This window comes from Oryzias latipes, chromosome 22 (assembly GCF_053564925.1).
Source record: "Oryzias latipes strain Hd-rR chromosome 22, Olatipes_Hd-rR_3.1".
In the NCBI taxonomy this organism is placed as follows: Eukaryota; Metazoa; Chordata; class Actinopteri; order Beloniformes; family Adrianichthyidae; genus Oryzias; species Oryzias latipes.
The window spans coordinates 4,912,727-4,937,400 of NC_136258.1; the positions used below are offsets into that span (position 1 = coordinate 4,912,727).

The window sequence follows — 24,674 nt, forward strand, 5'->3', positions numbered from 1 at the left end:
TAATTGGACAATTGACTTCAATTATCTCAATTATCTTGACCACACAAATAAATTATTCATACAATCAAAATTACTCAAATTTTACAATCTAGTAGAGTATTGTACCGCTCAAATAATATTTAAGGCCGAAAACAATTTATTACCGATGAATATCCAAAGGTTGTTTATTAAAAGAGAGGAAAAATGCAATTTTAAGGGAAAAGAAAATTTGTCATACATAAAGCACGTACAAATAAAAAGAGATTCTGTGTTTCAATTAGTGGAGTGAAGTTGTGGAACAGAATCAGTGAATGCTTGAAACAATGTCCAAACATAAAAGAATTTAAGTATAAATACAGAAATATGATCATTGACAAATATGTGAAATTACAAAAAAATACAGAACATCAGCATTTGTAAATCTGCATACTTTGAGAATACGTTTTGTTATTCATTTGCATGTTTTTTGGAAATGAGAATTACATGTGCGGCTGTAACCGAATATACACTTGGGTAGGACACTGGACTTTGATGGAGGGAGTACTGGGTTTAGTTGGGAAAGTAAGGACTTAAGGTAAAGGGGGGTGGGAGTTTATAAGATTTTTCTTCTTCTCACTACCTTTTGGACTTGTGTTTATATAATTTTGTCTTGTCTTGTTTTATATAATTTTCTTGTTTTAAATAGTTTTTGTCTTGTGTTTGTCTTATTTTGTTATTTTACACTTGTTTTCACTTGTCCAAAATAAAAAGGTCACTACTACTACTACTTCCATGCTATTGCATGGGCAGGTGTGGACAATTCCCTTGTTATGTCATCATGAGTGAAGCAGATAAAAGGCCTGGAGTTGATTAGAGGACTCGTGCTTGCATTTGGAAGATTTTGCCGTGAACAGACAACATGAGGTCAAAGGAGCTCTCCATGCAGGTGAAAGGAGCCATCATTAGGCTGAGAAATCAGAAAAAAACATGCCAGAAATTGCTACAGTATTAGGAGTGGCAACATCAACAGTGTGGTCCATCCTGAGAAAGAAAGAAAGCACTGGTGAACTCAGCAACCCAAAAAGACCTGGACGTCCACGGAAGACGACAGTGGTGGATGATGGCAGAACCATTTCCATGGTGAAGAGGAACCCGTTCACAACAGCCAACCAAGTGAACAACACTCTCCAGGAGGTAGGCGGATCAATGTCCAAGTCTACCATCAAAAGAAGACTGCATGAAAGTAGATCCAGAGGGTACACTGCAAGATGCAAGACGCTCATACGCCTCAAGAATAGGAAGGCATCTAAAATAAGCCAGCACAGTTCTGGAAAAACATTCTTTGGACAGATGAAACCAAAATCAACCTCTACCAGAATGATGGCAAGAGAAAAGTCTGGAGAAGCTCCTGATCCAAAGCACACTACATCATCAGTAAAACACGGTGGAGGCAGTGTGATGGTCTGGGGCTGGGCAGCATTTCACTTATTGAAGACTAAACTTCAGACAGAAAGGCCCACAAACAAACAGCAACTGAAAGCCGCTGCAGTAAAGGCCTGGCAGAGCATTCAGAAGGAGAAAACCCAGCATCTGGTGATGTCCATGAGTTCAAGACTTCAGGCTGTCATTGACAACAAAGGATTTTCAACCAAATATTAGTAATGACCATTTTGTTTTCAGTTATTTCATTTGTCCAATTACTTACCAGCCCATGAAACGTCACAACTCAGGTGGATTTCAAATGAAGTCCTGCCGCAAATGATGTCCTAGAAAATCACAGGTTTTTTCACTTTAGCTAAAAATGACATAATTATAATTAATAGACCACTGGGAACGCTTTGAAAATAAATTAAAAGCTGATCGGAGTGGAACTTTAAAGAAAAAGGCTTTTTTGATGTTTGCAGTACTGATTCTTTTCAGAATTTGTATCTCAGAGTTTATGAGGATGTATGATGGAAGGTTTTCATGGAGACCTAAGGAATGCCCTCCACAACAACAATAGTGTTGCTGCTTTTTCCACTGTCTGTGTTGAACATTTTGAAATGTTTGTTTTGAGTATTTTTCTGTTTTCTATTAATTCTGTTCTGGATTTTTATGTGTTAACACGTCAGATTTCTGTAATACCCTCACCTTGTAACCGCTGAGAGGTGTTCGAGGCTGAATGATTTTTTTATTATTATGTGTTTTTCTTAATTAATTATCTGCTCATTTGATATAAAAACAATCGATCAACTGTTTTCTAAATGCAAATATGACAGTCGTTCTGGGGAGGATTTTTACTGTTGGTGTTGCACAAAACACAAAAAACGTTTGGTGTACTCTCAAGACATACATTTGTATAGTTTTTAATGATTTGTTCATACTTGGTACATTTATTTTCACAAGATGTTTTTTATTTTTACTTTATAAAACTACTTTGCAATACATTTCATAAGAAGATCTGCTTACATTTTACTTCACTTAAATTTATGAAAAACAAAAATGTGTTGCTGGCATTTAGTCTAGTTATATCAGAATCCCTGGTATTTGATTTTGTTTTTTTTTTAATTTTATTCATTTCTTTTTATTGTTCATCTTAATGCTTAACATTGTTGCTGTGTTTTCATTCTTCTCTCCTCCGGTTTCCGCCTGCAGAGGACTCTGTTTTCCTCTTCGCTCCTCCATCACAGCCGTGCGTGTGCGCGCGCGTTCATAATCCACGGGCGCTGCAGCTGCTCGTGCACGCGCGGCGCTGGTGATGGATCTGCAGGAATGCTGCTGAGTTTCTCCTGAACTTTTCCCGGTCGGAGGCGGACATGGAGGCGGCGGGCGCGAGCCGGCTGTCGGACGAGGATCTGCTGCTGCGGGGGAAGGAAGACCTGATCCAGATGCTGAAGAGTCTGGAGAACCGCAACGTGGACCTGATGCTGGAGCACGGACAGCTGATGAAAGACGTGAACCGGAGCCTGCAGGTCCACCTCCACGAGATCCGGAGCCTCAAGGAGGTCAACCAGAGGCTGCAGGAGGACAACCAGGAGCTGCGGGAGCTCTGCTGCTTCCTGGACGACGACCGGCAGAAGGGGCGGAAGATGTGCCGGGAGTGGCAGCGCTTCGGCCGCTACACGGCCGGCGTCCTGTGGAGGGACGTGGGGCTGTACCAGCAGAAGCTGACGGAGCTGGAGGCCGGCCAGGAGGCGCTGAGGGCGGAGAACGCGGAGCTGAAGGAGATCGTCCTCATGCTGGACGAGGAGCGCGGCGGAGCCGGATCCCGGAGCTCCATCGACAGCCAGTCCAGCCTGAGCGGCCCGGTGCCCCCGCGGGACGGCGGGGACGGCAGCAGCGCGTCCAGCACCGGGAGCGGGGGGAGTCCCGACCACCACCCCAGCCTGCTGAAGCCATGCGAGGGGGGCAGCGCTCCTCTGAGGTGGTCCACGGATGACCTTTCTGTGGGAGGTGAGTCTGATGCAGATCACCAAGTTACAACAAAATCACCCGAGGGGGCAGTAATGAGGTCACCCCCACCCCCACCCCCCAGCCAGCAAGGGGCATGTTAGAGCAGGGGAGAAGGGAAGTCTGAACCTCTGCAAACACACCTTTAGGAAGGCTGTCATTATTGGATCATGTCTGATCTTTGATGAACAGGTTTACTGGAAAATACCCCCCCCCGTTCTCCAAAAGCCCACCTTGAAACATTGATTGTGCAGCCAGCCATCCATTTTCTTAACCCACTGTGTCCCTTTCAGGGTCACCTGAGCCTGTCCCGGCTACTGTTGGGTGAAAGTGGGGTACACCCTGGCCTGGTTGCCAGACCAAACAGACGACCAAAGACACACTCACCCAGGGACAATAGCCGAGGTTACATGTAAAAAAAAATATCTTGATCGGATCAATGGTCGTATTAAAATTCAACCGTGCACATGGGATCAGAAAACCTTTTTCCCGTTTAGAACAGACGTTCACATGGGTCTCACCTTCGGTCGTAAAAAATCATTTGGGCATGTGCAGTAGTGTTGAAAATACCGGAAAAGGAAATGAGTCCCACAGTAAACAAACCTTGCTGTCATACATTTATGCAGCAGCTCGGTAATATACTGTATACTTATATAGCACTTTTCTACTTCCCTCGAAGGCCCAAAGCGCTTTACAGTCATAGTCCCATTCACCCATGCACACACACATTCACACACTCCGCTGCGGAACACTGGCGCCAACCTTCCACCAGAGGCAAGTTGGGGTTCAGAGTTCTGACCAAGGACACTTCGACACATGGGTGGTCAAGGCGGGAATCAAACGTGCAATATTCTGAACAGAGGTCGACCGCCCTTCCACTTCACCACGGCTGCCCGTAACCACAAAAATCACTGCACACCGTCCAGCCACTTATACAGCCAACAGCATGGAAACACAAGCGTTGTATTGCTATGATGACGAGGCATCATGGGAAAGTCTTGCCTTAAGGAAGGTTCATAGGAGTCAGTGGGGCTGTGGGGGGTGGGGGTGTTGGTGTGAAGCATGATAGTAACAGTCAGTTTGTGTTTGTTAGTGGAATGGCCATTAGTGTGAAACGCTGCATCTGCAGCAGCGGTTTCCATGGAAACGCCCAGATGCAGATTAAGAGATTGAAATGTGATCGTAGATGAAAGTACCACGTATGAAACACAAATTTCTATAAATGTTTGAGCCATCAAACTTTGTGCAACACAACAGCAACAGAGCCATGGTACAGAAGTAGAGTGGTCTACCCCTGATCGGAAGGGTTTGGTTCCCGCCTTGCTCACCCATGTGTTGATGTGTCCTTGGGCAAGACACTGAACCCACATTGCTCCTGGTGGTTATAGGTTGGCACCAGTGTTTGGTAGTGACCGCCATTAGTGTGTGGCTGTGTGTCAATGGAACTGTTAGAGTGAAGCGTTATATAAGTGTATTCTATATACCATTTTCCCAAGATAATCAGACCCAAGTTTTGAGCCCAAACACATGTTATTTATTTATTTAACCATTAAATAAATAAGGAGATGTGGTAGTTGAATTGCACTTTGCGGAGAATTCCAGTCCATACGTATCTGATACTGAAGAGCTGTCCTTCCATTCTTTGTCCTTACAACTCTAGGAACAGGACTGTAAGGTCTACCAGAGGTCTACTCACACTCTAGTATGAAGGGAGCAGCTCAATGAGTCCTTTATATATAAATCTGCACCACGTGTGTGACCTGATGGGTCAAAAGCAGCTTCACCATGATGAGTGTGTAAACCACAGTTTGTTATGAAACAAAGACACAATGTTAAGAAAAACTGAATCCAACATGCACAGAGCCTGGACGGGGCATGTGATTATAGAACATCCCTATTATCCAGCTCAGAAGGAAATGTTAAAGCATCAAGTCTCTTCCTTGGAAAGAAAAACGTAACCTGTTTCTGAAATAAATACTGCAACTTTAGTTGCAGTATTTTTTGACAAAATAATCTCCATGAGGCTTAAAGAGCAAATGTTTGAAAGCATTAACACCGTCCTTAATGGAGCCATCAGGAGCATCAATGGGGTTGATGTTCTTCTGCTTGTCTATACTGTTAGATAATAACATTGCTTTAGTTTAGCTTTGCATCTGTCAGAAAAAAAACTGACAAACAGCCATAAAATTCATTTCGTAATTTGTTGGTGGCGTCAATGATTTCAGTTGCAAAATAAAACACAATAACGTCATCAGTATAAAAATGACAAGTTTCACGGGTAATCCCCCCCCCCCCCCCACATCATTTGTATAAATTGCAAACAGGAGTGGGCCTGGAATAGACCCTTGTGGCACACCCCCAGTAAGTGGCGGAGCATCAAAACACTGATCTGATGTAATATCAATGAATAATCTAAGGTTAATGTTTTATCTTTGGTAAATGTTCAGAGTTAGAAAAGAAGAATGATTGTGATTCTGATGTATTCATTGTGAATTCTCTTCCTAGCTGAAAGCCCCCTTCCCTGCAGCTGACAGTCAGATCTGAGTTTGGGGGGGGCGCAGAGAGGGGTGGAAGTGTGAGCTTTACACAGAAATTGTCAGCCTGGGACATAGACCTTTGCTGTTTCTGACAAAGCTGCAGGGTTTAAGGGGCTTGTGATAAGTCAGAAAATTATTTTGTGGAAAAGCCAAATTGTTGGACTCCCAGCATTCCTCTGAAAGCGTCCCTGCACCCGTTTACCTTCCCGTCACATGTCCCTGGGGAGAACCACAGGGACATCAGCTGTGCTGAAAAGCTGCCTGCTCGGGATTTCCCACATTCCAGCGCACTTAAAGGCCCTTTGGGAAAAAACATGACCTGATGGGGAATAATTTACGAGGCTTTGTCTGGAACAGCATCACTGGAAACCAACGAACATGCTGAGATGAGTCTAAATAATTAGGCCAAGTGGGTAATGAAGACCTTTTTAGCAGAAAAAAAGGTTGGCGTTTTGGGTCCGGGTTTGCATGCTCAGCATTCTGTGTGAGACCCACAGTCGTTTTGTCTGCCTGCTGGCTTCCTGTCTGACCTTCTCACAGCTCCAGTGAGACAAACGGGTCAAATGAAATACTTAAAGTGTGATACTGTGTCATGTTACACGTGTAAATGTCTGGCACTGATGTGATGCTCTTGAGAATAGAAAGTAAAGTTTAATCTCCATGAAGGCAGCTGGGAGAATTCTGAATTTCTTTATTTAAACTCTTGTGTTTCTCGTGATCAGAAAGTAAAACTCAAAACAACACCAGTTAAATCAAATAGAAGAATTCTCATAATCTATATTTAATTTGATGCAAAACTGCACACAATCCATCCATACTGTACTGGAAGGTAGGGGTTTGGCGAATCCACAGGTTAGGCGCACTGACTGTATAGGAGAACTGGACTGAGTGAGTGTGATGTCACCCATAGACAATAGTTTACTTTCAGCTTCTACCAAATTAAGTCAATTCAGTCGCCATTCTTTCATTAAACCGCCATGTTAGTTTATTCGGACTAATAGAATGACTGAGTAACAGCTGTTTATTTCTTTATAGAGGTCTATGGAATTTTTGGCTTCTTGGCACCAGTGGGTACTTCCTGTTTGGAACGCCAGGTGAAGGGTTCACTCAGGACTGACCTTCTACCAGACATGCTTGCTGTTTCATTTTTCATGCTCCTCAAATCTCAAATGTGGTCCACTTCCAGGAAAACCACTGCTCTTGTTCTAAAGGGGGCAGGGCTCTCCCATGGCTGACACCATTCTAGATGGGGTGTGCGAATGTGTGTGCTCTCTGCACCCCAACCATCTGTCCGACAGCATTGTGTGGCTGACAATGGGGGGCCGGCCTTCAAAAAGCGGCTGTGCAGAGCTTCCCATCATCCCCCACAACCTTCTTTGTCTCATTTTCTGTGGGACTCGGCGGGGTTGGTGCTCTTCAGGAACCATCCCAGCTGAAGTCTAGGTTTGAGGCTTCATGAGTGTTCTAGCAAACAGAAGCTGTGAACCCCCCCCCCCCCCCCCACACACACACACACACAGGGAAAGGCAACCTAAACTGGGTATCTGGGAAGGGGAGTTGGCATCAGAGCTGACTGTTCAGCAGGACAGTGTGTGATTTTGTACCGATTCGTTTGCATTTTAGTGGCTCAGAATGTGCAACCCTAACTTCTGTTCTTTTTAATTGTCATCTCTCATTTCCACTTCAGTTGCTTCAGTTTGTGGCCAAAATATTTAAAGAGTATGGACATATCTATTCAAGTTAAATCTTTTATATTATAATGTAAAACATTTGCAATAAATACCGTCTAAAGGTCAAAGTCAGAGTTTGGTTTTGCTCTGCAATTTTTCCTCTTAATTTCGTCATAGCAGGGACAGATGAAGAAGAGTTCTTTCCTTTAGTATGACCAGACAGTCTGATAAACCTGGCCTGAGCTCAAATCCATCTCTGACATTTCAGCTCATTTAACATCTTTGTGACTGCGTTCAGAGAAATCTTTACAAGGTGCCTTTGGGTGGCCACGTAGAAACAATGATCAGATGCTTCGTGGAGAGTGTTATCCCTTGTGACAAACTGAGAGGAAAAGATCTTTTTAGATGATGTGTCATCTGGAACAAGTAAATTCAGAGGCCACTCATGGTTGATTACAAAAAGTTTTGCTGTAGATTAAAATATTGTGGACATTTGGCCCACTCCCTTTACAGACCAGTTACTAAGGTAAAGTTTGGGTCCCCTACCAGCAGCTTGGAACAGTTTTGCGCTTCCTCTAGTTCTTCTCCAAGTTCCTGATGTTTGATGGATGTTTGATCCCATAAGAGAGAATGTAGGAGGACACCAGAGAAAAAAAGCGAGTTTAGTTTAGCCAAAAAGTCTAATTTCCAAGAAAGCACAAGAGAACTGCACCATTAGGAAGGCAATCAGAAAGTGTGAGGAAGGTCCGCGGGTCTCATCTGACCCACTAGTCTCCACAGAGCTGAAGCTAACAAAAGGGACTCACATGATTTTCTTTCAGGAGACGAGGAGACCAGACAGACAGGCGGGAAGCAGATGTGGATCTGGACTGAGCGCTTGTAATTTAAGGAGGTTCTCTGCTTTCCTTCTGTCAGCATTGACCCACTCTGTGTGTGCACGTGTGTGTACATGTAAGGTCAGCAGAGGCTGCAGTAAGGACTTTAGATCTCCTGATGTTACTGTTTGGGAAAACGTGCAAATATGTGGTTCTCTCTGAAGGATCCAGACTTTCATTTTTACTTCTGTTAGAAGTCCTGGAGCTAGCTGTGTGATAGACTTCCAAAGATCTCAAGAAAAGAACTCAAACGGGATAAAACCAGACTGAACCAGAAAATGAAGAAAACAAAAGGATGATCAAATCAAAAAACAGCTTTGAGGATTAGAACTAAAGGCTGGTGTGGCAGAGCAGACAGTAGGAATACTGGTTCAGATCCTAGCTAGGACCTTCCTGTGAGGATGTTTCACGTTCTAGCTGTGCCAGCAGGTGACCATGGCCCTTTCTGCTCAGGGCTTCTTTATTCTCAGTCCAGTCCATTTGTTATTCTGGTTTTTAGGTATTTATAATTCTCAATGACTGAACTCACCGGCATGTTTGGTGGAGGGTCTCATCTGAAGTCACGAACCAACTATTTTAGTGTTTAAAAGAAGACAGGATTTCTAGCTCTCTGGGTCAGTTGAGTTTTCTATATTAAAGAAAGTTTTTTTTTATCAGATCCCATAGAAAAAATAGTCTAAAAGTGAGACCGTATACTGGAAAGGGTCTACTATCCATGTATTGTAGATTTAAATGTTCCAATATTGTCTGAGGAAGTATTCAGCTAGTATACTCCTTACAACACAGGTGTATAGTGTACTTGCTATATTTCTATTTATACTCAATCATATTTAATAAAATACATTTCAAGGGTACTACTTTTGATCCCCTAACCATAACATGGTACTTTGAACTGCAGTGCAGTGTTTCCTCTATAGGTAAAAAACTGTTTCTTTTTGTATGCAGAGGTGTACATCAGGGAGCTGCAGGACAGGGTGAGGCTGCTGGAGGAGGAAAACCAGCAGCTGCTGTCACAGGTGAGCACCGCTCTTCATCACTCTTAATTGGCATGTTTCACAGTCTGCACATCTGCTGCAGGTGTGTGCCTGTCAGAAAAGAAGAGTCTCCTCTATAAAGTTCAGCTCTTTTCCATCAACAAATTGTCCTTAGGTGTGTATGTGTGGTCTTGCAACAGACTGTTAGCCTGTTCAAAGTGTACCTCACCTTTGCCCAACAGTAGCCAAAAGGAACTCAACAAGTTAACAAGATGGATGGATGGATATTTGTAATGATCCAACCACAAGGGAGTGCAATCCAACGCTGTCATGTGCCAGTCCTAGGAGGTATTCCAGGAAGCATGTTTAAACTAGCCTGACTTTAACCCTGAACTCTGGCTGAAATCCACCTGAACTTGCTTTACTCTGGGTATGTTGGTTCCAACATACCCAGACCGGATATGAGTTGGTGTAATTACGCTCGACTTGGTAACCCTGGGTTAATGCACGTGCACAGCAGGTACATAAAGACATTCTCAATGGATCGCCAATTACCGGAGTCCCCATGGAAACGCGTGGTGAAAAAAAGAAAGAAAGCGCTATGCTCCAGTGAGACGGAGTCTGAGATTAATGACGGCGTATGAAGATTATGCGTCCATCAAAAAGTAACACAGCGGCATCAGCAAAAGAGTTTCTGCTTGGAGAAAAAGAACGGACAAAGTAAACGCAGGAATTTCTGATCTTATTTCCAATTACATTGTGATGGATATATATACAACTTATAAAACTTAAATAAATGAATTAAATTGGTAACAAGTAATCGAGTTAAATCTTTCCAACCTATTTTCTTAAGTCTATCCAACTTAAAAAATATTTTTAGAACTCAAATTTACATATTTAACTAACTAAATGTCATATTACTCCAATTCAATTAAAGTTTTTCCATCTTAATTTATTGTAATTCTTGAACTCTCATATGTGAAAATTTGAGCCTGCAGATTTTCTCATTATTATAACATTAAGGTGTATGAAACAAAGTGGATTTGCAGCATGTAACCATATACCATATCTCTGAATTTATCATTACAACAGTATACAGTAGGGGTGGTATATAAACTCATCATCCTCTCCCTCCCTCTCACTCATGGTGCAGAAAGAATTAAACATAACTGGACAAATAACTCGGCAAAACACAGTAAAACAGCTTAACAACTAAACACATTTGGTCAAAAAGCCACACTTAAACTCAAATCCGTCCAGACAGGCAAAGGGAATGGTATCCCACAATCCCCTGCGGTGCTGCTCTAACAGCAACACCAAAATTACACCTACCTAATTGAATTCATTTAAATGAAAGTAAAATAAATGTCTGATAACTACTTGTTATTTTTAAGCTGACTTAACTAAAAAGATTTGATTTATCTTAACTGAAGCAAATAATTAAGTTAGATCAAAGTAATAAAGGTTTATCTGTCCAACATCCATAAGTGGTCTTATCCCTCTCTCATGGTGAAAAAAGTATTATCTGAGCTCTTCATCCACTAAATCTCTATGCTCTATTATGCCCCAAGCAGAGAAACACCCGCAGGGGACTTTAACTTTTTTAATGTCAGGGTCGTTCGTTCTTAGTTTAATAAAGAACAACATATAGTTTTGACCAGCTCCTTCTGTTCCCTGAGCAAACAAGTTGAAACAAGATGAATCTTTATTGGGGGGGGGGGTTCAAGACTCATCTGAGTAACCTTCAGGAAATTAGAGCTGAGCCTGGGTAAATGAAAACTGCAGTTCAGTCAGCTTTTGTTGATGTGGCAACTGGCAGCTGGCCCCGCCCACTTCTACTATCACGCAGTTACACTAAAGGTATTGACCCCAGTCCAGTCCAGAATTCGCCTCCTCCCTGAGGAAACATTATGTTACTGGTTTTCTGACAGAAGTTTTTTTTTTCTGCAATCATTAAACTCCTACACATTTTTTGGGTGGGGGGTCTGATGAAGAAGAAATCTGACCATCTTATTGATCTGCTGCTGCTGACTCAGCAGGTCTGCTGTTCTCACCCTCTTCCTTTTGCCTTTATTCTAACACTGCATAAACTAATGCTCCAAAATCAGGGTCTATACAATTACAGTGAATACAAATATTAGTATTTTAAATGAGTTCTGTGACTAAACTGGCCTCTGAAAGGTGGAAAACACCCAATCCGATGAAAATTGTGTTTTGGGTGTTTTAAACATATTCTTGTAGCATTTTTCTCAGGATTGAGGACAAATTAGGAGCACATTAAAATATGCTGTTTGAAAAAGATCTTATTTGTTACACAGAAAATACGCTGGGCGGGCCACAAGCTCCATTTGGATGAATCCACTGTCAGACAAATAGATCCACGAACGTCTTTGTTTCCCTCGTCTGAGCTGGATCAAAACTGTACAGCTGGATGGCTCTGATATTAATCATATCTTTGTTTCACCGCTAATGTTTGGTTGGAGGTGTGAGGGGCTGTAAACTAGAGTGTAAACAGAGAGTTTTTAACTACGAGTAGGAGTAGGCGGGGGCGAGGTTGCTCTGCTCCAACCGTCTGAATTTCTGATGAACTCTTGCCGCTCTACAGAAACTATGTCCTAGAAAACAACAGAAGTTTTTAGATTTTGGCTAAAATTTAGCTAAAACCACCGTAAACATAATTAAGAGACCACGGGGAATGCTTTTACAATAAAATGAAAAGATGATCAGAGTGGGATTTAAAAACTAAATTCAAAATCCAGTCTGATTACGGATGTTTATGGCAGTAAAACTCCTCACTGCCCTCTTTATACACTTTTCTCAGACAGACATGAACATTTTCACCCTTTTCTCCTGTTTAACCCTTGTGTTATCTTAGATGACCCCCCCCACCCTTACATTGACGTGTTCTCCCTACCATGACAAAGGTGGATAAAGGTGGAAAGATTTCATGTAATCCATGGACACCAGTGAAGATCACAAATCATTGAAGAAAAAAGGTTCAGCGCACTGTCTAGTGGGTCTAGATGACCCAACTCCCAACGTTAAAGTGTCTAGGATAGCACAAGGGTAACATTCTCAAACCTTCATAGGTCCAGGATCTTAGAATGAAAACAAAGATTTCTGATCTGAAGAGCTCCGCGTTTCTGTACAGGAGACACGGCACGGACTGAGGAGATTGATTGAAAAGGTCTCCAGCCAATCAGGACACAGAACAGGGTGCACTGTTTAAAAAAAGCAGCATAATCGCTTTAAAACAACTAGCCAAACCGGGAAAGATGAACTGTGACATAGAAAGGGAACACTGTCTTCAGTTCAGTTTGCCAGAGATTTTAGAGGGTTTCAGGTTGGAGCACAGACTCCAAAAGGGATAAAACAGCAGCAGATGAATGAATAAAAAAATCCATACATTTTTTAAGGAGTTCTTAAGGAGGGGAACAGGATTTTCCTGTAGAACCAAATAAGAGTAGGTATTTAAGGATCTCATGGGGGGCTCATGCCAGACAAAGTATGAGCCTTGAAGACGGTTGATTTCCGTCGTCAAGCTGACTCCTGCTGTGTTTTCTGCCCCCAACCCCTACGTCTCCCCTGTTCCTCCAGAAAGCTGTGCGGATCCAAAGTGCAAAACTGTCTCCCACCGGGACCTGCCTCCCCCCAGGACAGAAACCTGAAGCTGTTGTTCATGCAATGAAGGTGATCTCACATTCTACTCCCAGAATAGACTTTATGGAGGCGTTGGAGTCCCAATAGTTCTCACACACCTGGGCGTGTTTTGTGCCCTGCTTTTGACCCCTCCATGGGGAGCAGTGAGTATAACTCAACCCTGGATTTGAACCTACAGCCTTCCAGTCTCAGAGACACAGGCAAACATTCAGCTTTGAAAACAAAATCCAGAGTTTTTTGTAACTAGTCTGATTCTGCATTTGTCAGATGAGAAACAGAACTAAGTTTCTGGCTTGCTGTGGGCCTCGTAAGTCAGTGGTCAGCCAGCAGGAGGTCGGAACACAGGGTCAACGTTCTGAAGAACATTATTTCTGGACGTTCGTGGTGGAGACACTGTGCTGGTATGGGCCAGCATCTCCTTTTCTTGGCCATCCCCACTGGTCTACTGCTGCCCATCAAACAAATGGAGGTTCCCTTCCAAATGTGGCTGCTTAGAGAGAAACCTGCTCTCTACCACTGCAGGAAACCTTACAGGGAAGCACAGACCATCTTATTTCCCTGCTCAGTGTACATTCTCAAACATGTCTGTTTTATAAAAGTATCCGGTTCTTAGACAAAACAATGGAACAGTTCACGGAAAATCTACCCCAGTTATCTAATGGTTATCCACTGAAGTGACCGGGATCCAGTTTGTTTGGTCTTCAGACCAACTTCAAACTGGGGCTCATAAGGTTCTCCTAACTTTTGTGTGTGTGTGTGTGTGTGTGTTTGTGTAAGTGTAGGTGCTGGAGGTTCAGGAGAAGATGGACTTGCAGGGCTCCATGGAATGTGATGAAAACCTCAGTGAGAAGGAGAAGGCCATCGTCAGGGAGATGTGTAACGTAAGTATTGGCTGTCTTACCTTTTAAACTCTCCATCTTTTATTCACTAGACTGGCCACATTTTGAGAGGGTTTGAAGGCCAACTCTTGAGCTGTATTCACACTGAATGCAATTTATGTTTGGTTTAATTGGTTTCTGTTTGCATCTTCATAGATCAGATGCAAATTCAGAGGAGACAAATTTGTTTGAGGCGTGTACGGTTCAGTGCTACAGACATGGATGGTGTTGAAGGAGTGGCTTTGATTTAATTTGAGACACTGGCAAACACGTCATGATGTCTGGGTTCACAAGTTCTTTCAGAAATGCTAGCAGGAGGCTTTGGAGGTACTGCAATACTGCAGGAGGGGGTATGTCTCTCTGTGGCCAGGTTTGATAACTTGCTGTCCCACATTAGTGCCTGAAAGTAAAAATAAGAGCCTTCACCTCACAGCACAAAGGCCTAAGTTCAAATTCTGATTGACCATTTTATGGAGTTTGCATGGTCTCCTCGTGCATGCATGGGTTTTCCCCAGGCACACTTCCCACCACAGTCCATAAAAACATGCTTCATAGGTTGATTGGTTACTCTAAAGTTGTCCTTAAGTACACATATGCATGGGTGTGTGATTGTGTGGACCTGCAGCAGGCTGGTGACTTGTCCTGGGTGTACCCCACCCTCACCCTACAGTGGTCAGGTTAGGCTGTGGCAACACAGTGACTCCAAAAGGGATAAAGCAGATTAAGAACATGGATGGATAGGTGGAAATATTTCCAAAAATTCTGGTTCTTGAACTCTGGAAAATTTGGGTCAACATTTTTGGAGTGCATCAAATCAAACGTTGGCATTAACTTAGCTTTGAAACTGCACACCCCCACCATGAGAATTGCATTTGGTGTGAATGCAGCATTAGTACAAGGCCAGTACTCAATCAGATGAATTGCAGGATTGAATATTGGTTTTGGTGAGTCCTTTGCCATATCTCCTCACAGGTGGTTTGGAGAAAGCTGGGTGATGCCACTGGATCAAAGGTATCTGTCCGCCAGTTCACAGGACTGCATCAGTAGAAACGGAGATGTCACGGGGGTTTGTCCCCATCCTCAAAGCAAAACCTTTACTCCATTAGATGAACATTGACTCTGACTCCTCCCATGTGCAGTCTGCCATGCATGCTGGGTATTTAGAGTAGCCAGACCTCTGCCTGCTGGTTAATTCAGGTGTTTTTCTGATGGGTTGTACACGTTCTGTAAGACTATTAGACTGTTGAGCTGAAGCACAAATATGTGACAAGTCATGTGATTCAAAAATGTCCAGCAAATGCTCACCTGTCACAGAAAAAACTGGTCCACCCCAACGACAAAACACTAGGAGAGAAGCAGGGCAAGTCAGGAGAGCTCTGACCTGTGCTTTAGTTAAAGAACCCCCTCACCATGGCTCTGCAGTCCACCTAAAGGACAGTGGAAGTTCTGTTTAATATTCTATACAAAGAGGACAGTTGGTTGAAAGAGGAGCCATGGAAGACATCTAAGTCTAAATGAAGAAACCTCTCAACAGAGGGGGCGGGCTCTGAAACATTTCCTGTCCTGTTTTAACGTCTCTTTCAAGCAGACTGGGGTCCCATTCACAACCCCTCATACACCGACAACAGACCACCAACGAGAACCCCAGAACCGCGAAAAGAACCCCATCAAGTACCAGGACATTACAACCATTCTGAAGATCACTGGATTGTTGACATTTGCATCTGCTCACATGACATCTAGTTCTTGAACTATTGGGATCACTTTGAAACAGTCGTAGTTTCAAAGTCTGAGTTCTCCATCAGTTGTTAGAGGAAAATAACTGGATGAGCAGACGAACAGTTTCTGGATCCGCTTTCAAAGTCCAGCTGACCTGGAGAACAGAATCCTGTTCTCTCTTGGTACAGTTGAGCACATCTCTTCAGTGATGGTTTGGTGAAGTTCCTCAGTCTTCTAAGCTCATCCTGCTGGTGCTTTATCAGAGAACATAATCAACCCAACTCTGGTCATTTTACCGGACAGTAAAATTCCCAGAAAAGATGTCTCCATGTGAGCATCAGTAAAGTTCTCAGATGAGCATCACCTGCCTCAGCAGGAGTCTCACTGCCCTCTTTTGCTGCATGTTTGCTTCATATTTAGTATCTGTGTCTGAGTTTTATGGAGTTATAAAAAATCTTTCACATAAACTGAGGTATACTCAACACCATTGCAGCTGAGAAACATTGTGTTTTTGCGTAGCTCAGGATGTTTTGCAGCAGTAAAGTATGTAAGAGAGTTTTAGATGCAACAAGAATTAAAGTTTATTTTGCAAACCTAAGTGATTGTGTGAATGTGGGATGATGAGCTTCACCTGTCAGAAACTGGTGGTGAACGGCCCATAATGGCAGAAACATATCCATTTAATAAACAAACTTAAAAATAATTTTAAAAAACTAAGGCCACAACCAAAAGGTGACAAAACCGATGACCCGACAATGTAGAACAGAAAATCAAACCCTTCTGAATTAGAGATATTTGCCCCTCTAAACATCTCTTATGATTGTGAAAATTAATCTTCAAAAATGCTTTGATCCAAGTTATGCAATGGATCAACTAATACATCTACAAATTTTTTATAAAAAATCAACAGAAAACCCATATAAGTATAGACGTTTTTAGACAAAATCAAAAAACGTGTGTTGTTTTCTAGGACATAGTTTCTGCAGAGTGGCAGTAGTTCATCAGAATTTCACCTCTGAGTTGTGTGTGGGACTGTTGGCACGGAATAAACCTGCGCTCATTTCCAATCATCCCTTTGTTTACTCACTCTCCCGCTATCTTACAGTCCTTCACAAACCCAAGCTAAATGATGAGCAATATCAGAGCTATCCAGCCGTACAGTTCTGATCCAGATTTTAGCTCAGACGAGGAAAACAAAGACGTTCATGAACCAATTTGTCTGCAAGTGGATGTAGTTTGTTAGCAAAAACTACAAAACTGCCCCAGGTGGAGGAGTTTAAATATCTTGGGGTCTTGTTCACGAGTGAGGGAAGACCGGAGCGTGAGATTGAGAGGCGGATTGGAGCAGCGTCCGTAGTTATGCGGTCGCTGTATCGGTCCGTTGTGGTGAAGAGAGAGCTGAGCCAAAAAGCAAAGCTCTCAATTTGCCGGTCGATCTTCGTCCTAATACTCACCTATGGTCATGAGCTCTGGGTCATGACCGAAAGAACGAGGTCCTGCATACAAGCGGCTAAAATTAGCTTCCTCTGTAGGGTGGCTGGGCGCTCCCGTAACCCTTGTGCTGTCTTAGGCACTTTAACGTTGGGAGTTGGGTCATCTAGACCCACTAGACAGTGCTCTGAACCTTTTTTCTTCAATGATTTGTGATCTTCACTGGTGTCCATGGATTACATGAAATCTTTCCACCTTTATCCACCTTTGTCATGGTTGGGAGAACACCTCAATGTAAGGGGGGGTCATCTAAGATAGAACAAGGACACGGTGAGAAGCTTGGTCAGTTGAGGGGTTGGAATGGCTGCCAAAAGCAACCACAAAATATATAGAATTTTCTAGGCTACCACCAGACCCTTACACCCTTCATCTAGTGCTGCACCGACATTCCTGAATCATAGGAAAAACTAAAGCAGGGGTCGGGAACCTTTTTTGCCGAGAGAGCCATAAACGCCACATATTTTTAAATGTAATTTCGAAAGAGCCATACATTTATGTAGTGTCCCTTTCCCACACTGAGGCACGGAGACTTAACCTCTTTTAAGGTTCTTTATTCTGGTTACTGCAGACCACAACAAACGCCGTACAATTAATTCAGCAACTCCTCAATCTCTCCCGCTGAGACGAGAGAGCGCTTCTCCCAACTTCATATTCCCCTGCTCCCGCTCCAGCCCTCCCATTTCCCTTATTCGGCCCATAGCTGAACCCCATTGGTCCAGATTACCTAACAACTGGCTGAGCGACAGAACTGAGGGCCAATCAGATCTCTGCTTGATGCGTTCAAGGAACTCCAGAACTTATAACGCGGCCCAACAGCTACGTTAAACTCAGTCCGCGACAATATGTTTAAAACTAAATATACACGTGAATGTGTGCATTTGATTTAATTTCAACATTTTTAAAGTACAATAAGTCTGTGGATTCTTTTGAATAACATTGTTATAGTGTTGCTGATAAATGATGAGTATTTGTTTCTCGTGGTGGTTTTGCTGATGGTCTAGTCTGGTTGATACGTGGTGAGTTTCTGCTTCATGCAGGCGTTGAGACTTTAAACGTGATCGTAGGTCTGAATGTTCTGTAGATGTGACAAAGACTGCTCACATGCAGACCTGTAGTCAAACACACACTCACACGCTGCAGTGAGTGACGGGCAGTGGGTTTTACGTTTTTACAATCCCTGCGCGATTCACCTGCTGCCTGTCCCCACAACACCTCACCCCCACCCTCTGCTTTCTTCCTCACACATCCCGTCCCCGCAACTGTGCGCTCTTTCTCAGAGAAAAAGCGCGCAGTTTTAGGCACGGCAATTCACAGGTTTCCAGTTGGTACAAACTCTGTGAAATAATAGATAATAGTAAACGGATAATGCTGGCGCTGATTTTTCTCCCGATACTACTGCCTCTGGCATCGCATCGCGCCCGAGAAGGACTGGTCTAATGAAAAAAAAAGTATAATTAAAGATTTGTCTGCGAGCCACATGTGACCATCAAAAGAGCCATAAATGGCTCGCGAGCCATAGGTTCCCGACCCCTGAGCTAAAGGGTTAAGATCTTTGAAAATGAAAGTAGGCGGTTGTTCCCTGCCGGTTCCCGTGTGGCGTTGGGGGGATTCCGGCTGCCGCTGCTGCTGCGGTGGGGGTCTTGGGGTGGGGATGGCTGGGCACTCTCCCTCCTTCTTTTCACGTTCCACCATCCATTTTAGAAGAACATAAACACTCACCTGAGCACTGGTGTTAGCTCACCTTTGCACTAACAGTTTGCATGACTGAATGACTGACTGAAATATTTCACACTAGTTGGTTTTAAGGCATAAGTATGCGTGTGAACACTATCTGTTTTGTGTACATGTCGACAGGTGGACATTTTTGCAACTAACAGGTGTGTTGATAACATTTGAGTGTGTGTGTGGACAGGCTCCGCCCTTTTTTTTTTTTTTACTACATTTGAACCTTACCATAATGATTAAAAACCAGTAAACTTGTTGCTTTATGCTGCTTCATGGTCTTATCCCCCTTCCCCTCCTATTATCACCCCCTACCCCCCCTCTCTCTAACGTCCCTCTCTCTTCTTCCCCTCTTTCCTTTTCCGTCCGGTCCAACACCAAAGATTTTCAAACATGATTGAAATTAATAAAGTTTGGCCTCAATTACAAAAGGGGTTTATTCAGTCATACCTTTGGTTTGTCTGAAGATGAATAACCCCTCTTGTTAAAATAAAATATGTCCAACACAAGAGGCCCTCAGTTCTCATCTGTCTGCCCAGCTGTTGGACAGGACAAGTTAAAAAAAAAAACAAAAAAGGAAATGAAAGTAACTGAACTGTACTAATCATTGTAAACATAACGGAGGAGAAATGAATAATTGTGGTTTGGCTGGAATCCTATGACACCAAGATGTACATTTATAGGAACAGAGCTGTAATTACAAGAAGCCTGGAGAAAGATTTGCACCGTTTTAACATTTCATATCAAGCTTCATCTCACTCTAGGTGGCAGACAAGCGGTGGCAAACAGTACAAAAACAGAAGAAGAATCCCCTCTCCGCCGCTATCTGCGTCTCCAGTGTGAACCGGCCAAATGCAAGTTCTTGAAGCCGCGTATAGAGTGCTCTTGAGTGTGGCATACGCGGCACGTGTGAACACAGCTTTTACACTGCCGCGCCTGACCCTCAGATGTCAGATTTTACCTATACCATTGAGTCAACATTGAAACTGGCCACTCCTGATGCACAATTCTTCTGCGTCTACTCTTGTTTAAGTGTCTACTTTCAATGAAAATTCTATGTAAATACCCGAAGACCCAAATTTTGGGCTTCTCTGTCCAGAACGTTAGCATTCACAGGTCGCTACACAAGTGGCAAAATTCAAATAAGTCCAATCATGAACTCTACGTACAAGTTGGGTGTTCATTGATCAGGCTGAAAGTTCAACCAGTTGAAAATCTTGATACTAACATGCAACAATGCTGAACTTTCACTAATCAGGGACCTAGAGTTGATAGTGACATATGGTGATCCTCACTTTAAACCACGGAAGTGCCAGCTGGTCGTGACAATCAACATGGATGAGAAATTAACAATAGGGGTTTGTGCTCATCCAGAAATACACGGTACTAGGAAACAAATATACTGGAACAAGGCAGTGAGGGAGAAAGCCTGTCGCAGTGTGTCGGAGGAGGTTGAAATGCCACGTAAGTAAAGTTCACAAGTTAAGTTATATGACATAAAATGCTGCTGACATCACCAAAAAACCTTTGTTATTTTAGTGGATCAGTGCAAGACAAGGTGGAAGAGCCTTAGAAAGAAGGCTCCTCCACAACAAACGTAGAGGTTGACAGGAAAAGTGGGTCAGCAGGAGGTCCATCTGGTGCTGCTGCTTCTGCCCCTTCCCTTCCCTTAGATCAGTTGCCATCTTCTGGCCCATCCACTGCTCTGGACTCATCCACCACCTGGCTCTCCATTCCCTCTTCCATCAACTGTTGCAGCTAGACCTATGTGTGGCAGAAATAATCAGGTTGTGTAAATTATAATTACTTCTGTCTTTAATGTCTGACCACCACAGCTAATGATAATTCTTCATTCATGTCCAATAGGATCAAAACGGAAGAGGAACCAGGCCCACACTGTAAAAAAAAAATCTGTTGTTTTTACAGAAAAAACTGGCAGCTGGGGTTGCCAGAATAAACATGTAAAGAATACATTGATTACGTGAACTATTTTGCAGGGATACTGTTAATATCACATAATTTAATGTTTTAATTTACAGAAACAAGAGAGAGATTGATCAGGAGATCCTCTGTGCACTGCAGGCTGGGCCCTCCCACCTGCACCCCCATCCGTCAGACACAGAACGACATTTCAGTCATTTCTAACCATTAATTGACAGTCTCCTGCTGAAAAGGGGAGACATTAAACCTGAGGTTCCATCAGCTCCTCATTCGCCTATGGACCTCCAATCATACGCAGAGGGTACAGCCACGAACTCCTTCACTATAGCCTGTCCCAGATGGCGGTTGCCACTTGGGGGATGATTGGGGCAACTGTAGACACACCAACATGGAAGCTGCTGGCTATGGTCTGATACGAGTCTCCAGTAGCCAGATAGCTGAAGAAGAGCAAAATCTGGAATCAATGTCTAATTCAGTAAATTGTCATTGTATTAATTCAATTTCCAATGATTATATGCATGAGAGCACATGCAGTAAGTACATATGGCCGTCATCACAAAGATGGCTCGTCAGATTCATCAACAGATGAATTTAAAAGAGGGTAACACATGATGTCCACTTGGACAAAAAACATGTGTCCAGTCACTGCAGTGAGTGGACACATGTTTTTAGAGGACGCTGGAATCCCCGGAGCAAACCCACGCATGCATGAGGAGAACATGCAAACTCCACACAGAAAGGTCCCCCATCGGTGTTCTGTTTCAGGTCCCCCAGCCTGAACTTGAGCTGGGGGCCTTCTTGCTGTGAGGCAGGGGTGCTAACCACTGCGCCACCGTGCAGCCCCGCTTCTTTTGCATGTAACCATCGATATAAAGCCTGAGATCTCTTTGTGAATTCTCACCACAGACAGATGGACAGGCGCTCCGCCGGTGGAATGGAGCACCTGCAGTTGGTGTCCTCATGAGTAATCTGTGCACCGATGTGGGACATCATGACGTCATCTGTCATACAGCAAGGACACAAGACACAAAACAAACTGTTGCAGTAAACTGAGGGACCTGTTTGGTTTTGCTGATCTGCTCCACTGGCACTTACCACACCAGGTGGGAGCAATTGAGATAACAAGCAAAGCAGCTGATTGTGGTCAGTAGGAGCATATAAAAGTGCTTAGAAACATTAGACCAGAAAGATAAGCAGAAGCTTTGTATGGTTCTGTGAGAAAACAGCTTCCCTGTGCAGATACAGCTGGTATGAGTCAGACATTTATTTTGGCTGTAGTAGTAAAGAATTGTTTAATTGACTAGAATAATCTGCTCTGTGTATTTATACTTTGAAAATTGTATTAATTGTGGTAATTGTCATCACCAGATTTTCACTTGTGTTTGAAGGTTTTTCACCTGGTTGTTCACATGACTTCAAAAATAAAAGACAATCTGAGTGGAATCCTGCTTCATCTTTTTAAAAGCAAGATAGAACCCCATTCAAGTGCAGGGGATGCAAACAATTCTGCAGCACTTCAAACTGTTTCCGCTTCATACCAAACTGACTGTGAGATTTATACCACTTTGATATTATCTTATTATTCTTCCAATAGTCTGTGGCGGCAAAGCTAGAACACAGTAGAGTGACAGAAGAAACCATTTTTTTATAAACTTGAATTTTATTTTTTTCAATGGAGCCATAGTAAAATTTAAATTTGTGTATAAAATATGGAAGAGACGGTTCTCATTTCTGAGTAATGTAATATTTTTGATGTTTGAGAATAGTCCAAATTATTCATAAATGGAGAATGTAAGATTAATCCAATTTATGTTTATCCTGAAATATGTACAAACAAGTGTTCTAAAGATTATCATTCTCCTGAGTACTAATTCTTTTATTTTGCTTCAATTTCTTTCTTTTTTTTGTAATGAAGAAATGACTTCTGAATTTATCTATTTTTTTCTCACAGCCCCTATAGTGTTATATTCATTTTCCTCAGATTTTTGTTGTGAGATGTTCAATAAAATTTAAAAATACCAGCTGAACCCCGTGTGAACGCAGCTTTTGGCTTTAGCTCTGGAGCTGAAGACAGCATTGTAGATCCATACAAAAGGCATTTGCAAATATACAATCACAAATATGTGATCTGTAGTTTCTCCACTTACCTTCTCTGGGTAATTGGAAAGCTCCTGCACCAATTCCTGCTGGGACGTGATATTTAAAAAAAAAATATATATATATATTTTACCCCCCCCCCCCTTTGTTTTATACGACAGGTTTAGGGCCAGTTTATATATATAGATAGATAGCTATATAGATATATAGATATAGATATATATATATATAGATAGATAGATAAAACTCAGCAATTTACGAGAGTCAGATTAACAAGGAAAGATCCCCCAAAGTTTTCAGTTTGTCGGAGCCTAGCTTGAAGATGAAACATGTGGAGCCTTTTGTGAACCTTTTTTCCGGATAGGTTTAAAAAAACAGATTCTGAACATTTTGGTTACTCAAAATCAGATATTTTCAGTGGAGCTGTCTTTCCGGGGTTCGGTGTCAGTAAAGCAGAGTTTCATTTGTAAAATGAGGAGCTCAGAGACACATTTGGGTGTAGAGGACCACTGCAGCCTTTATTCTCTTCATTCACAAGTTCATCTGTCACCTCACCTGAACCTGTCATCCGAACATCCATGCGGAAGTAAACGGCGTTACATACGCCACCTCATCCAGATGAAACGTCCCGGTTCAGCATAAAACAATAGAGGAATGAAAAGTCTGTTATATTAGCATTAGAACATTGAAAATGCCCTCGGACGGAAGCGTCACACAGACGTAGTGATCTGGTCTTTATTGGAGGAAGAAAGGATTGAAGTGGAAAGCTGCAGGGTTTCGCAGAACTTCATCGGCTGCAGAGATCCTGCAAACCACCCATCAATAAATAAAACATTAATAAATCGTAAATCAAACATTTGGAACGTTATCAATAAACATTCAGTTTAGGGAGCCGGTTTAGCTCGTGCTGGTTTGCGGCGCCTTCCGTCCGTGAAACCAGGGTTCGACTCCGGGCTGCTCCCTGTTCCCTTCTCTACCTTTGTGCTGGTTCCAAGCTCGGTTTGAGAAGGTTGCGTCAGGAAGGGCATCCGGCGTAAAACATTGCCAAGTTTACCCTGCGACTTGTTCGCTGTGGCGACCCCTGATGGGAGAAGCCGAAAGAGGAATCAATAAACATTCAGTTTACCTGTTCCATTGAGTTTAGTCGGTCTGCTCTGCTGCTGCGTGGCGTTCACCTGCTGCTGCACTGTATGCTCACTTCCACTTTAGTCTTGTAAATTTACGCGTTTTTTTTTTCGCTTTTTACTTTTTATTTATTATTTTTTTATTTTTGGTAGCCCTAAAACTCCGTAGTTTTAAACCAAGTGAAAATCTAGGTTTTCACTGCTCTCTAAATCAGACAGTTTAATCACCTTAGAGAATCCCAACACAATGGAGTTGGAATGAGGCCTTGTGGAGCATCTGTCAGGCCTGTCAGTCATTCATCCCCCCCCCCCCCCCCCCCTATTTAAGCCCCCTCCCCAAGTAAAATCCCTTTTGTATCTAAATCTTTAATTCGTCTTTTGCCAAAGTCAGTGAAAACATTTCTGCACTGGTTGTCATGACCGTGGCGTGAACCTTTTTAAGAATCCAAAAATCTCTCATTGGTTTCAACAGCAGGAGACTAAAGTCTCTTATGTCAAACCACTTTTCCAGGAAAGCTGTTGTAGAGAATGGCGCCCCCTGCTGGCCTAATTGAGCCAATACAGAACGTTTGAACAGAATATCTACAGTATCTGTCTTT

General features: G+C 42.9%; 1 protein-coding gene and 1 long non-coding RNA gene across 3 annotated transcripts; one reads left to right on the forward strand and one right to left on the reverse strand.

The window, feature by feature from the left end:
• The first annotated feature begins 2,291 nt into the window (after window positions 1-2,291).
• LOC101155247 (coiled-coil domain-containing protein 85C-A) lies at window positions 2,292-22,058 on the forward strand. 2 transcript variants are annotated; one of them, XM_078940676.1, is made up of 6 exons: window positions 2,292-3,390; window positions 9,415-9,485; window positions 13,041-13,133; window positions 13,886-13,984; window positions 14,954-14,992; window positions 21,761-22,058. In XM_078940676.1, the coding sequence occupies exons 1-6, from the start codon at window positions 2,754-2,756 to the stop codon at window positions 21,905-21,907; spliced, it is 1,086 nt and encodes a 361-aa protein (XP_078796802.1). In that variant the 5' UTR covers window positions 2,292-2,753; the 3' UTR covers window positions 21,908-22,058. The 2 variants fall into 2 exon arrangements, with proteins under 2 accessions (XP_078796802.1, XP_023807696.1); XM_023951928.1 differs by lacking the exon at window positions 21,761-22,058 and having other exon boundaries at window positions 14,954-16,298.
• Window positions 21,153-23,068, reverse strand: LOC144989020 (uncharacterized). The gene is made up of 3 exons (XR_013653160.1): window positions 23,002-23,068; window positions 21,756-21,855; window positions 21,153-21,291 (listed from the first exon to the last, which is right to left on the reverse strand). It is a non-coding gene; the product is annotated as an uncharacterized LOC144989020 (long non-coding RNA).
• Between the last annotated feature and the right edge of the window lie 1,606 nt (window positions 23,069-24,674).